Source organism: Hyla sarda, chromosome 3, assembly GCF_029499605.1.
Source record: "Hyla sarda isolate aHylSar1 chromosome 3, aHylSar1.hap1, whole genome shotgun sequence".
In the NCBI taxonomy this organism is placed as follows: domain Eukaryota; kingdom Metazoa; phylum Chordata; class Amphibia; order Anura; family Hylidae; genus Hyla; species Hyla sarda.
The window spans coordinates 158,752,486-158,766,183 of record NC_079191.1 but is presented as its reverse complement, the minus strand read 5'-3'; the positions used below and the strand labels follow the sequence as shown (position 1 = coordinate 158,766,183).

At 38.6% G+C, this 13,698-nt stretch overlaps 1 protein-coding gene across 5 annotated transcripts in view; it reads right to left on the bottom strand.

Annotated features, from left to right (window-relative positions):
• Positions 1-6,456: 6,456 nt before the first annotated feature.
• Positions 6,457-13,698, bottom strand: part of ACAP2 (ArfGAP with coiled-coil, ankyrin repeat and PH domains 2) — a 102,594-nt gene continuing 95,352 nt past the window's right edge. For all 5 annotated transcript variants that reach the window (XM_056565372.1, XM_056565374.1, XM_056565376.1 and 2 more), the window contains one exon: positions 6,457-10,773. In XM_056565372.1, coding sequence (XP_056421347.1) covers positions 10,670-10,773 — 104 coding nt within the window. In that variant the 3' untranslated portion in view covers positions 6,457-10,669. The remainder of the gene's footprint in view (positions 10,774-13,698) is intronic.

Sequence of the window (13,698 nt, the reverse complement as noted above, 5' to 3'; positions counted from 1 at the left end):
AATGGAATTATGGGATTTGTAGGCAAAAAAGAAAACTCAGAACAGGAAATATCAGTTCACAAAAAGCTAGCCACAGTGTTATGGTAATCTTACAACATAGCCATTTAGCCCCAAGACAAGCGCAGATCCTTCCTAAGCATGTACATTACTGTCTGGCAGGTATGTACTAAAATCACCTTATGGTGGAGAGCCCCTTTAATTTCTTTATGGTATTTTGCAACACTGCCATCTTCTCCAAATTGTGTATGAACGAAGTAAAAGCCTCGTCAGACAATCTTGTTCTAAGTTCCAATTTAGCTCTACATAATTCGGCCATCACTTTTTCACATTCACTCATATTTCTTTCTAATACCAGCATTTAAATATTGAAAGAATGTTGTATATTTAAGTCATTCCATGCTTGGGTGAAACTCTAATCTTCAGTATATTGTGACGGGAACTTGCGGACTCTTAATCCTCTGGGTATTTGATTGTTCTCAATATATACTTTTAGAGAATTAATCGTCCAAAACAGACGAGTTTCTTCGCCTGCTAGAGTATTGATTTTATACTCTAACATGATCGGAAAGAACATCCCTGCGTCCGCCCGTCCTGCACAGATTGCTGTCTCCTGGGAAAAACAAGGCATTTCTTCCTCTATCTTTAGGGCAATTCACTTCAGCATGCACAGAGTATCAAAGTAAGTCATAAATACACAACAGCATATAAGAATAAACCCGGCACTGCGAGTGGCTTGTGCTGCCCCTAGGAATATATGCTCCAACAATCCAGACAGCTCACCTGCCAGGTGGTGCTCACTGCTAACACAGTAGTCTAATCCGATATGTACAATGTAGAAAAAAACTGCAGGGCACTCACCATTGGCATATAAAACTTCTATATTCCATAGACAAGATACAGTGCATACAGACAGGAATAGACAGACAAAGTTGCGAGGATGACTTCACAGGCAACAGTGCCGTTTTGCGCGGTATGCGCTTCTACTGGCCCACAACATGATGACATCAGAGAACATCTTTATTACCTAAGTCCTCACATTTCCATAGTGATAATAAACAATACAAAACATCATGACATAGTTAAAGCATCTCTAAAATCAAACTATGACAAAGGGATTACAGGAGTGCACTATACTCGTTTTTCTCATCAAAGCCTAATGGACCTGTGGCTTCCAGTCTTAAAATCCATCTCGCTTCTTTTTTAAACAGAACAGCATGTCCATCTCTTCCATTTCTTATTTTAGTTTCATCATAGATTTAGTGGTAAAATGATTGATGTCATTACAAAGTACAATTGGTGGTGCAAAAAACAAGTCCTCATATGGGTCTATAGGTGGAAAAGTGAAAGCGTTATGGCTAATAGAAGGTGATGAGGAAAGAACAAAAACGGAAAAAAAAACTGATGTCCTTAAGGGGTTAAGACGTTTTGGTGATGTTTTTTTCTAATCTTACATTTTGCCATCTATATTCTTAACCCCTTAAGGACCAATACAAGTAAACCTGTACGCCCCTGAAAGACCAGGCCTTTTTTTTTTCAAATCGGGGATGTCTGTCTTTATTAGAGAATAACTCTGGTAATGTTTTGCCAATCACGATAATTCTGACATTGTTTTATTTGTCACAGGTTGTCCTTCATGTGCATAGTAAAAGTAAGCCGATATCATTTGCAGTTTTATTTTTACAATGCAAAAAATCATGATTTTTTTTTTAAATTAAGATTTTTAGCTATTTTAACACTAATAGGTTGCATATATTTATACTTCCTGACCAAATAGTTTATGAAATTTATAATTTCAGATGTCTACTTTATTTTGACAGCCTTTTTTTTGTTTTAATTAATATGTTAAATTAATTAGAAGCCTAAGACTGCTTTGACACTATAGAATTCATCCGTTTTAAAGATCCGTTTGATGTTCCGTTATGAAAACCATGAAAATCGGCCATTAAACGTCCGTTAGAAAATCCCATACGTCCGTTAGAAAATCCCATTATAGTCTATGGGATTTTTACATTATCCATTTTAATCCGTTATAGTCCGTTATTAATAACGGTCGTTATTTTGTGACGGAAGATAGTAACGGAAGAAATAGTGCATGCACTATTTCTTCCGTTCATTCTGCCGTCACAAAATAACATCCGTTATTAATAACGGACTATAACGGATTAAAACGGATAATGTAAAAATCCCATAGACTATAATGGGATTTTCTAATGGACGTATGGGATTATCTAACGGACGTTAAATGGCCGATTTTCAGGGTTTTCATAACGGAACATCAAACGGATCTTTAAAACGGATGAATTTTATAGTGTGAAAGCAGCCTAACAATTGAACTTAAAATTTTGAAAAGTACATATTTTTTTATGCTATGCAAGGTTTGCAGAAATTTGAAGGTGGTAGAACATAGGAACACCCCCCCCCCCCAAATGACCTCATTTTAAAAACTAGACCCCTGAAGGTATTCGCTAGGGGGTACAGTGATTATTTTAACACCATAGTTTTTTGGCAGGAATTATTACAAAGTCAGTGTTAAAAATTCTAAATTTGTATTTTTCACAAATGCATCATTTGTGGGACATATTTTTTGTACATCACTTCTGATATTGCAAGAAATGCACCCTATATTTTATTAAGCTGCTCGGCCCATGTTTGGAAATACCCCCGCTTAGGCCATATTTGGTTCCTTGGCCGCGTGGTAGGACCCAGAAGGAGAGGAGCGCCATTTGGCTTTCAGGGCATCATTTTAGGCCGAATGGATTATAGGCCACACTTCATGCCTGCAAAGGGTTTTAGCTGCCAGAACCATACAGAACACCCACAAGTGACCTCATTTTGGAAACTACACCCTTCAAGGAACATAACAAGGGGTACAGTGAGCCAAAGTTGGATGTATAAATGAAAAATTATTATTTTTTTACTAAAATGCAGTTTTTCCCCCAGATTTTACATTTTTACAAGGGTTAATAGGAGAAAATGACCCCCAAAATTTGTAACACCATTTCTTCTGAGTATGGAACTACCCCCATATGTGGATGTAAAGTTGATCTGCAGGCGAACTACAATGCTCAGAAGAGAAGGACTGCCATTGATCTTTTGGAAATAGAGAATTCTATTGGAATAGAAGTCTGGGGCCATGTGCGCTTACAAAGCCCCCCGTGGTGCCAGAACAGTAGACCCCCCTACATGTGACCCCATTTTGTAAACTAAACCCCTCCCTCACAGAATTAAATAAGGGGTGCAGTGAGCATTTACACCCCACTGGCGTTTGACAGATCTTTGGAACAGTGGGCTGTGCAAATGAAAAATTTTATTTTTCATTTTCACGCCCCACTGCTCCAAAAATCTGTCAGACACCTGTGGGGTGTAAAGGCTCACTGTACCCCTTATTAAATTGTGAGGGGTGTAGTTTCCAAAATGGGGTCACATGTGGGGGGGGGGCATTGTTCTGGAACTATGAGGACTTTGTTAACACACATGGCCTTCAATTTCGGACACATTCCCTCTCCAAATTCCCAATGGCGCTCCTTTTCTTCTGACCATTGTAGTTCGCCAGCAGAGCACTTTACATCCACATATGGGATATGTTCTTACTCAGAAGAAATGGGGTTACAAATTTTAGGGGGCTTATTTCCTATTCTACCTTGTGAAAATGAAAAATTTAGGGTAACACCAGCATTTTAGTGAAAACATTTTTTTTTTTTTTCATTTTCACATCCAACTTTAACGAAAATTCGTCAAACACCTGTGGGGTGTTAAGGCTCATTATACCCCTTGTTAGATTCCATGAGGGGTGTAGTTTCCAAAATGGATCACATGTGGGTATTTATTGTTTTGCGTTTATGTCAGAACTGCTGTAAAATCAGCCACAAGTGTGCAAATCACCAATTTAGGCCTCAAATGTACATAGGGGGCTCTCACTCCTGAGCCTTGTTGTGCGTTTGCAGAGCATTTCACTCCCACATGGTGTATTTCCGTACTCAGGAGAAATTGCGTTACAAATTATAATTTTTTTTCTTTTTACTGCTTGTGAAAATTAAAAGTATGGGGCAAAACCAGCATGTTAGTGTAAAAATGTAATTTTTTTACACTAACATGCTGGTGTAGACCCCAACTTTACCTTTTCATAAGGGGTAAAAGGAGAAAAAATACATTTGTAATGCAATTTTTCCTAAGTACGGAGATACCCCGTATGTGGCCCTAAACTATTTCCCTGAAATACGGCAGGGCTCCAAAGCGAGAGAGCGCCATGCACATGTTCGGCCTATTTTGGGGATTTGCATCTGCCACCAAAATACCCTACAGCAGTGTTTTGCAAACAGGGTGCCTCCAGCTGTTGCAAAACTCCCAGCATGCCTTGACAGTCAGTGGCTTTCCGGCAATGCTGGGAGTTGTTTTCAACAGCTGTAGGCTCCTTTTTGGAAACATTGCCGTACAAGACATTTTTATTTTTTTTTATTGGGGGGGGGGGGGGGGGGACTGTGTAGGGGTATATGTATATGTAGTGATTCACTTTTTATATTGTGTAGGTGTAGTGTAGTGTAGTGTTTTTAGGGTACACTCACACGGTTGGGTTTACAGTGAGTTCCTCGCTGGGAGTTTGAGCTGCGGCGGAAAATTTGCCGCATATCAAACTTGCAGCACAAAACTCACTGTAAACCCGTCTGTGTGAATGTACCCTGTACATTCACATGGGGGTGGTGGTGGTGGGAGGGCAAACCTCTAGCTGTTGCAATACTACAACTCCCAGCATGCACTGACAGACCATACATGCTGGGAGTTGTAGTTATGCAACAGCTGGAGGCACATTGGTTGTGCAACACTGAGTGTTTGTTAATTAACTCAGTGTTTTGCAACTAGTGTGCCTCCAGCTGTTGCAAAACTAGAACTCCCAGCATGTACAGTCTCTCAGTGCATGCTGGGAGTTGTATTTTTGACACAGCTGAAAGCACACTGGTTGAGAAACACTGAGTTAGGACACAAACTGTTTCACAACCAATGTGTCTCCAGCTGTTTGAAAACCGCAACACTCAGCATGCATTGACAGTCGAAGGGCCTGCTGAGAGTTGTAGTTTTGCAACAGCTGGAGGCACACAGCTACAACTCCCAGCATGCCCTTTGGTAGTCAGTGCATGCTGGGAGTTGTAATTATGCAACAATAGAAAAAACGTGCCTCCAGCTGTTGCATAACTACAACTCCCAGCATGCACAGACTACCAAAGGGCATGCTGGGAGTTGTAGTTGGAACTCCAGCTGTTGCAAAACTACAACTCCCAGCATGCCCTTTGGCTGTTCATGCTGAGAGTTATTGCTAAGCAACAGCAGGAGGTGAACCGGCCTCACCTCCTGCTGTATCCTGCCGCCTGAACCATGACAATCGCCGCTCCTGCCACCTGGACCACCGCCGCAGCTGAGGGGATCCCTGCCGGACCAGGGAAAGGTAGGAGACCCCGCCGGCGCCGATCTCCACCCAGCATGGCAGTGATTGATCGGTCGTTCCGACCGATCAATCACGTGATCGTGAGGCGGCACCTGTGCCACCTCACTCCTGCTGGGTCCTTAAGGGGTTAATGCTTTGGAATACTTAGTATTCCAAAGCATTGCAGATATATGCTGCCTGCTAGTTTTACACTAGCAGGAAGCATATCAGGACATGTCTCTGGCACGTCCTGACAGGCAATAACTGGGGCAGACCTGGGGGTCCTTGTAAAGACCCCCGGCTGCCCAGGTAACCAGCAGCACCCCGCGATAGTTGCAGGGTGCTACAGGAGAGCGACAGAGGGAGCCCCCTCCCTCTGCCAAAACTCCTTACAGCTCGCGGTCGCTTCCGACTGGGGCTGTAAGGGTTAAACTGCCGGGACGGAAGTTTTCTTCGGTCCCTGCAGTGCGGCAGATCACACACAGCACCCTGCGATCGCGCTGCAGGGGTGACAGAGGGAGCTCCCTTCCTCTGTCATAACACTTACGGCCCGCGGCTGTAAGGGTTAAACTGTAAGGGACCGCTCTGATTGGTCCTAGCCCGGTAGCAGTGACCATCAGCTGTATGCGACAGCTGAGGGTCACCCGATTGCCACCGCTGTTTAGGAGCAGTGACCGTTAGAAACATGGACGAGTATAGACGTCCTGGTGCCAGAACGGCTGCCAAACAGGACGTCTATACTTGTCCTTGGTCGTTATCGGGTTAAACAATTCCTATATCTCTATTCTAAAGACAGTCTTGGGGTAGAGTAACATGAGCCGTATTTTTCTGCATATTTTCTGCAGCTGATTTTGTAACCCATTGATTTCAATGAGTAGGAAATACGCAGCAGCAAAATATGGCACATGTGACCCTTCTCTTAATGGACATAGATAATATGTCTTAAACTATATATAATAAATCTTAAACTGGTAATTTGAAAGCTTAGGAAATACTAGAGACAGCAAGACATACTGCAGACAATGTATCAGACAGTCAAAGATGTTTTACCTTTTTCTGTTTTATTGAAATTGCATATTATTTTGATTTTGCAGTGTACAAATTATTCAATCAAGTATTTACAATTGTTACATAATGTACATTTACTCTGACATAAGTTCTCTATTTTTTGAGTGAGAAAAAATAAAGCTACATTCATATTTAATTACAAAAATGATTACAATAAAACTAGATATGTTTGACATTCATCATAGCACGTTATCTGGAAGGAATATTGCGATGCAAAAAACGGTGTCCACCAATTAAAAAGCACAAGTTTTTTCCTTGTGAAAAATATTGCACTTAGAGCAGATTACATTGAAGACAGACATTGAAGGTGAAATTTTAGAATCAACACATAATTCACCTAAATTGAAAAATGTCATTCTTCTGAAGGGAGCTGTAGTTTTCCCCTCAGGTCCATTAGAGGGCATAGTAAGTCTCATATTTCTGCAACTTTCGACAACTAGGCCAAGAACAAGGCATATTTAGCACTACTCTCAGAATAAAGTGGAATTCATTTTACAAATATGACTACTATAGAAAGGGGAAGGAATATTTTTTCATTGTACAATGTTCAAATATCTCACCAACATCTGGTAGTGTTTTATAGAATTTACAGTTTCAGTGACATACAGGCTCAACATGACACACTTACCAAAGGAAAACAAATATCCCTAATTTTAATTACAGTCCTACATATATTAAAAATAAAGTTGCCAAAGTAGTGTAAGCTAACCAAATACTTAAAGGGGTACTCCACTGGAAAAGATTATTATTATTTTTTTTAATCAACTGATGCCAGAAAGTTAAACAGATTTGTAAATTACTTCTATTTAAAAATCTTAATCCTTCCAGTACTTATCAGCTGCTGTATAAAACAGAGGAAGTGCTTTTCTTTTTGAATTTCCTTTCTGTCTGACCACAGTGCTCTCTTCTGACACCTCTGTCCATGTCAGGAACTGTCCAGAGAAGGATAGGTTTTCTATGGGGATATGCTTCTTTTCTGGACAGTTCCTAACATGGACAGAGGTGTCAGCAGAGAGCACTGTGGTCAGACAAAAAGGAAAAAAAAAAAAAAACTTCCTGTGGAGCATTTGGCAGCTGATAAGTACTGGAAGGATTAAGATTTTTTTAATATAACTAATTTACAAGTGAGTTTAACTTTCTGGCACCAGTTAATAAAAAAAAAAAATAAAAAAAAAAACTTTAAGCTAGCCATACACTAAAGATTTTAGATTTATGTTCTTTGACTGACGTGTCACTTATAGACTATCTTTGAAGAACACATTGTATATGTTAAAAAGAAATAACATTGACAATTGTCAGATTAATCTTTGCACTTTTGAGGTTTGTCACAAACGAGTTTCCAAGTAAAGTGGTCCTTCAAGTTACAATATATATTCCAGGATCACAATTGTATGTTGGCTCCATAACTCTACAGAAACCTAGTAATTGGTTCTGAAGCCCACAAAAGGTCATCCAAAAATAGGAAAAAGTCAGGATTAAAGAAAAAGAAGTAGATAACTAATACATATAAAGCAAGTCCTTACATAGAAAAAGTTAAAAAAATAAAAATAAATAAAAAGCGCTGCTGGAAGCTGTAAATCATTGTCTATGTAGAGGACAGCAGAGTATTTAGGGCCCTGTACAGTACACACAGTGTTCGGAAAAAGGTAAAATTGAGCCATTGCCACCTAGTGTCCAAAGAAGCAGCTAAGCCTGGCCCAGGTAAAGAGTAGTACAGAACATGTAGTTCCTCCCTGTACTGTAGGGAGGCGCTACCAGACAGCCAGTCAGTGCATACACTTCAGTAATACAGGTGTTTTACCAGTGAATGCCCATTCCGATTGGTCTGTTCTTCCAGCCATTGACATGTTTTGCAGACCTGGACTGTCTGTAGCATTGTATGTTGAGTATAGTTTTTAGTTACAATGGTCCAGAAAAGCCCACTGTATGTTATAAGTATTATATGTTGAGTACATTGTAAGTTGAGGGACCACTGTATTGCCAACAAATGAAAAAAAATCTAACATGACAAACCTATCCACAGGTATCTTCCAGCATTTCTCATAACCCTGTGTATTATGAAGAGTGGAACGGTAGACAGAAGACGGTCTGTGTCTGCCTTATCCACCATATGAACTCTGGTTTATGGACAGCTTTTCATTTTATTCTGGACATGCAAGCTCAGTATCAGCAAGGGTGTTGCATTTGAAGTGTAATGTCATATACTACAGAACTTGTTGTAATTATATATACTTAATACTGTGCTTAGGGAAGAATAATATAAAAAGTTGAATCTATCACACTGTATTATACTTTATAAAGCCTTGCTCAGGCAACCAATATTATCAGCAGCAGCTTATTTACAACTACCTACTACTTACAACAAAGTGACAAGGTAACTGATACCAACAAAAAGTTTTATACTTATAATTTAAACTGAACTCACATTAATACTTGTGCTTCTTGGGTCTAAGACAGACATGTATTCACCTAACATAAAAAAAAATGCATTGCAGATATTGTGGTCCCATATGATTTGTTCCTTAAAAGCATTTGACACTTTTGTCAATTACAAAGAATATTAGTTTATAACGTGTTGGGAAGATTCCACTAAATTATCCACTTAACATATGTTACTGAGTCTAAGGGGTTTGCCTAACTGTTAATGAGTCGATACCCTGGGTCTTAAGGGTTAAGATAAATCCGGTTTATTGATAAGGAGTGTATATGAAATCCCCTCAAAGGACAGAAACTCTAATGCCGGGGTCTCAAACTGGTGGCCCTCCAGATGTTGCAAAACTTCAACTCCCAGAACATATGTGATGAGAGCGTATTTGGTTGCTAGAGGTTTAACCATTGGTTCTTCTAAGTTTAGACTTCAATGTATTTTATAAAGCACACACTTCTGTATGGAAGAACAGGTCCTGTCCTCTTCATAGCATAACTGACTGGCCACATTGGAATACTTGCCCAATGTAAACAGTTTAACCATTTCTTATCTGTCCTTGGATAAATTGATACATTTAAAATACATTTAATAAAACCAAATTCTATGTACAACTCTCTACGTGACAAAAATATCTTTGCAAAATATATGATATAAAGTATGGCTTTATCACTGATTAGAAAGCATAAAAACAATCTTCCCTGTATTAGGATATCTACAGAAACTTCAGAATGCATGGTCAATTCAAATTCTATAATGGAAAACCAACTAGGTCACAATTTATATTCTACAGGTAGGAGGGAAAACAGATTGCGAAGACATCTTCACGCTTATTGTTAGGACAGTGTGTTCACAAATGACAGAAATAAAAAAGCCTAAAGCGTGGAAGCTGCTGGAGGTTACATTAAATGCATGTTCATAGTGTGCATATATCTGAACACTTAGACAGCTAAATAAATTCAATTTGATGACAGATTTGTATAACAAGGACATAAATGACCTGAAAGCAAACAATAAAATCAGTAATATACTGATAAAAATTATTTTGGTACATGGCAATATGACTTTAGTTTTGCCATTTAAACACTAGAAGAATAGCTAGGTCAGTAAATGAGGGTGCCCAAGAAACAGCGTATAGAGTCAGTCATAGATTTTAAACTACCCATTAAAAATATGGGTATTCACTAATATAAATGGGTGTTAAGTAACTGAACAGCAACATCTCTTTGGCAAGCAGAAAATTGTTATTCAGTTGTCATTTCTTAGACTTCATATATACTGTTACATTTAGATACCTTCATCCAAAATGTCTGACAGTTCTTACAAATAAGTGCAATGCTGTCAAAGAAGGTGCAGAACTCTTTAGAACTTAACAAGGGGTATAACTGATAAAGCAGCTATGTCCATTGGTCCTCTTCATGTGGAAACTAGAAAACAAGGCAGCACAGCCTTTGGTGGACCCTATATAGTAGTTACTATAAACAAGGCTGAGTGCATATTTGTTCACATACTCAAGACAAAGAAAACCCCCACAATATTTCTAAGGAGACAGTTGTCAACCACCATTGTGTTTAATGGTGTCACGCTTAAGCAGCATAGTGGTTTACCAAAAAGGCAGAGCATCAAGGAATGCCAAACCCTGCCACCAAGAGCAGCGAAGCACTAGTTTGCACATGTAAAGACTGGGCTAATAAATAGTTCTGCCATTGTGATTAAATACTCATTTTAAAGTTAAAGGTAAAGCTCAAATCATATAAAATTCAAGACTTCTGTGAATCTGGCTGCTGAAAGCGATTCAGTTTTTCAGGATTGTTGGACGCCATATGGGAAAAATCTCTAAATATATCTTGGTAAGTTTCATCACCTATATAAACAAAATAAGAAAAGCAAGAATGTTATATGTAATACATGAAAATGTTAAAATAATTATAATGCAGTATGTTACAATCTGGTTGTCCAATCTGAATAAGTAAGCGTCAGGCAGCTGGGGCTGTAAAATAACTATGCCATACTCACCAATCCAGGTCTAGTGCTCCGTTCCACCTTGGTGGTTTTGTTTACTTACCTTGATGATGCAGACTCTCTGCCCACACTCCCTCAGACATTATGAACCTGCTGAAGACTGAAAGTCATCAGGAGAGGTGTGACAGTGTCATCTAGGTAAGAAAACAATAGTATGGGGGTGGAATGGAGTGCGGACACTGGATTGGGAGAGGAGAGTACGAGTTATTTTCAAGCCCTAGTGGTCTGCCGCTTACTTTTTAAAAAAGATAACCCCTTTAAGACAAGGAAGCCATGTGCATGAAAATTATGAAAAATGTTGACAATACAATGTCTATTATTTTGCGCCCAACATGATGTTTTGAACATGAACATATAGACCTTTTGCATGCATAAGCTAAAAGGTAACTTACATACAAAGATCTATACCTGTAGGAAGACTCCATGAATCCAGACAGATGGTAAGAAAAAGAAAAAAGCACAGTATCCAGTATTTAAATATATATAAAGAACTTGCTAAGAAGAAAAAATAAAACCCAAAAGAATGAATGATGGTTCATCAACTGTAAAGAAGACGACAACAACATGGTCCGCTTCACTTAAATGGAGCTGTGTTGCAGTTCCCTATGGGTAGCTGGTTCCCAAATTACTATGATAACTGTATTAAATAATACCCTTTGGTACTACATCTGGCTAGTATGACATTACTTGAGGAAAGCCAGAACACACACCCAAGAAGATCCTAACTTTAATGAAAGCCACATTGTTCACAATGACAAAAAACATTTGCTATACTTGGCAACAGCACCCTAGAATTGGTAGTTCACAAACCTGTCTTCTGTACAAAAAGTATAATCCTGTTCTACATGTTAATGATTATCTTTACCTTAGTCTAAAGTACATTAGTCTAATATCTATTAGTGAACATATACTTGAGTGTGTTTATGCCAGTACAGTATATTAGAATTATACTGTCCATTTATGTTTGCATGTTGTAGACTATGTATGCTGTTATTCCTTTACCCACAGGTGATAAAGCGACACCTTCAATGGACCCTTAACTCAGTTTGGAATATTCAGTACTTAATATATAGTGTTCCGTCTGTTCTGGACATGGGGAGTGGGTAAGGAGACCCTCATGTTGGTGAGGGTTTGTGCTTTCTACATGTCTTTTTCTACTGAAAGTTCATGAAATCCATTTAATTAAAAAAAAAAAAAAAAAGTTATTGCTAGCTTACCAGATACAAGAAAATAAAGATTAAAGGGGTACTCCAGTCGAAAACTTTTTTTTTTTAATGAACTGGTGCCAGAAAGTTAAACAGATTTGTAAATTACTTCTATTAAAAAAATCTTAATCCTTCCAGTACTTCTTAGCAGCTGTATGCTACAGAAGAAATTCTTTGTCTTGTCTACAGTGCTCTCTACTGACACCTCTGTCCATGTCAGGAACTGTCCAGAGTAGCATAGGTTTGCTATGGGGATTTTCTCCTGCTCTGGACAGTTCCTGATACGGGCATCCGGTGTCAGCAGAGAGCACTGTGGACAAGATAGAAAAGAAATTCAAAAAGAAAAGAATTTCCTCTGTAGCATACAGCTGCTAATAAGTACTGGAAGGATAAAGATTTTTTAATAGAAGAAATTTAAAAATCAGTTTTACTTTCCGGCACCAGTTGATTTAAAAAACATTTCCACCAGAGTACCCCTTTAAATTCAAGGACAACAGTATCTAAATAGATATGGCAAATTTTCAAGACATATGACAGATATGACATCAAAATGTTTTCTAGAGATGAATCAAACCGAGAAATTGATTATATAAACAAATCTGTATATGTATATTTCAGAAGCGTTCTCAATGTGAAGGATAAAAGCTCTTCAGAAACAGGTCTCCGTTCTGAAGGTATTGTACATCTGCTGCACCCATTTCTGGGAAATTCCTGATGTTTTTTGATTGTATACAAGGCTCATCTTCAATAAAAACTTATTTGAGTAATAATTTTGTGAAGTAGATTTCAACTACTCTTTTTTTCTGAATCAGCTTACTTTGCTGCAACGGTACTTACAAGATGAGGACCATATTTGAAACAGCCGATTTATGTTTGCCTTAATAGAAATAACATCATTCGTGTTGATTTAATTCCTCCTGGTTTCATGTTTCTACCTTCACGCATGAGAATTGTGGTTTAGTTTATTGCCTAGGAGATAATACCATGACCATGTAACCTTAATTGTTCCACTGGTATCTACATTGGAGATAGGTCTGTATTTCTATTTCTATATTGTTTTATGTTACTCGATGTTTATAAAATGTTCTAAAAATTTCAAAAATTATAAAAAAAAAACAAAACGCAAAAGCACTCCCTAGTGTATTATTTTAGGAAGGTGTTAGCCCACGACTGCACCGATAGTACTATGCTATCCTTATTGAGTTGGGTGAGATAATAGGCACAAGTCTGTAGATGTATAAGTTTTATATGTATGCATTGAATGCTGAAGGACCCTATCTGCGTACACTAGGGTGCAGATCAGAGAACGAAGTTGCAGACGATGAAAGAGAGGATTTGGATTGAGCGCTGCTGCCAGGTTCTGAAGAGAATAATAAGTCGCCACAGTTGCACAGGACTTATAGATTCTTTTCAAAAGATAGAGGGGTGTACAATGCGTTTCAGCGCTCATGTGCATCTTCCTTAGATCCAATAACATTCAGTGTTTGGTTTCATGATAGGGTTTCCAAGTGCTGCTGTGGTGCACCACCTGGCCGCGGAGCTCAATCCAGAACCTCTTTTTA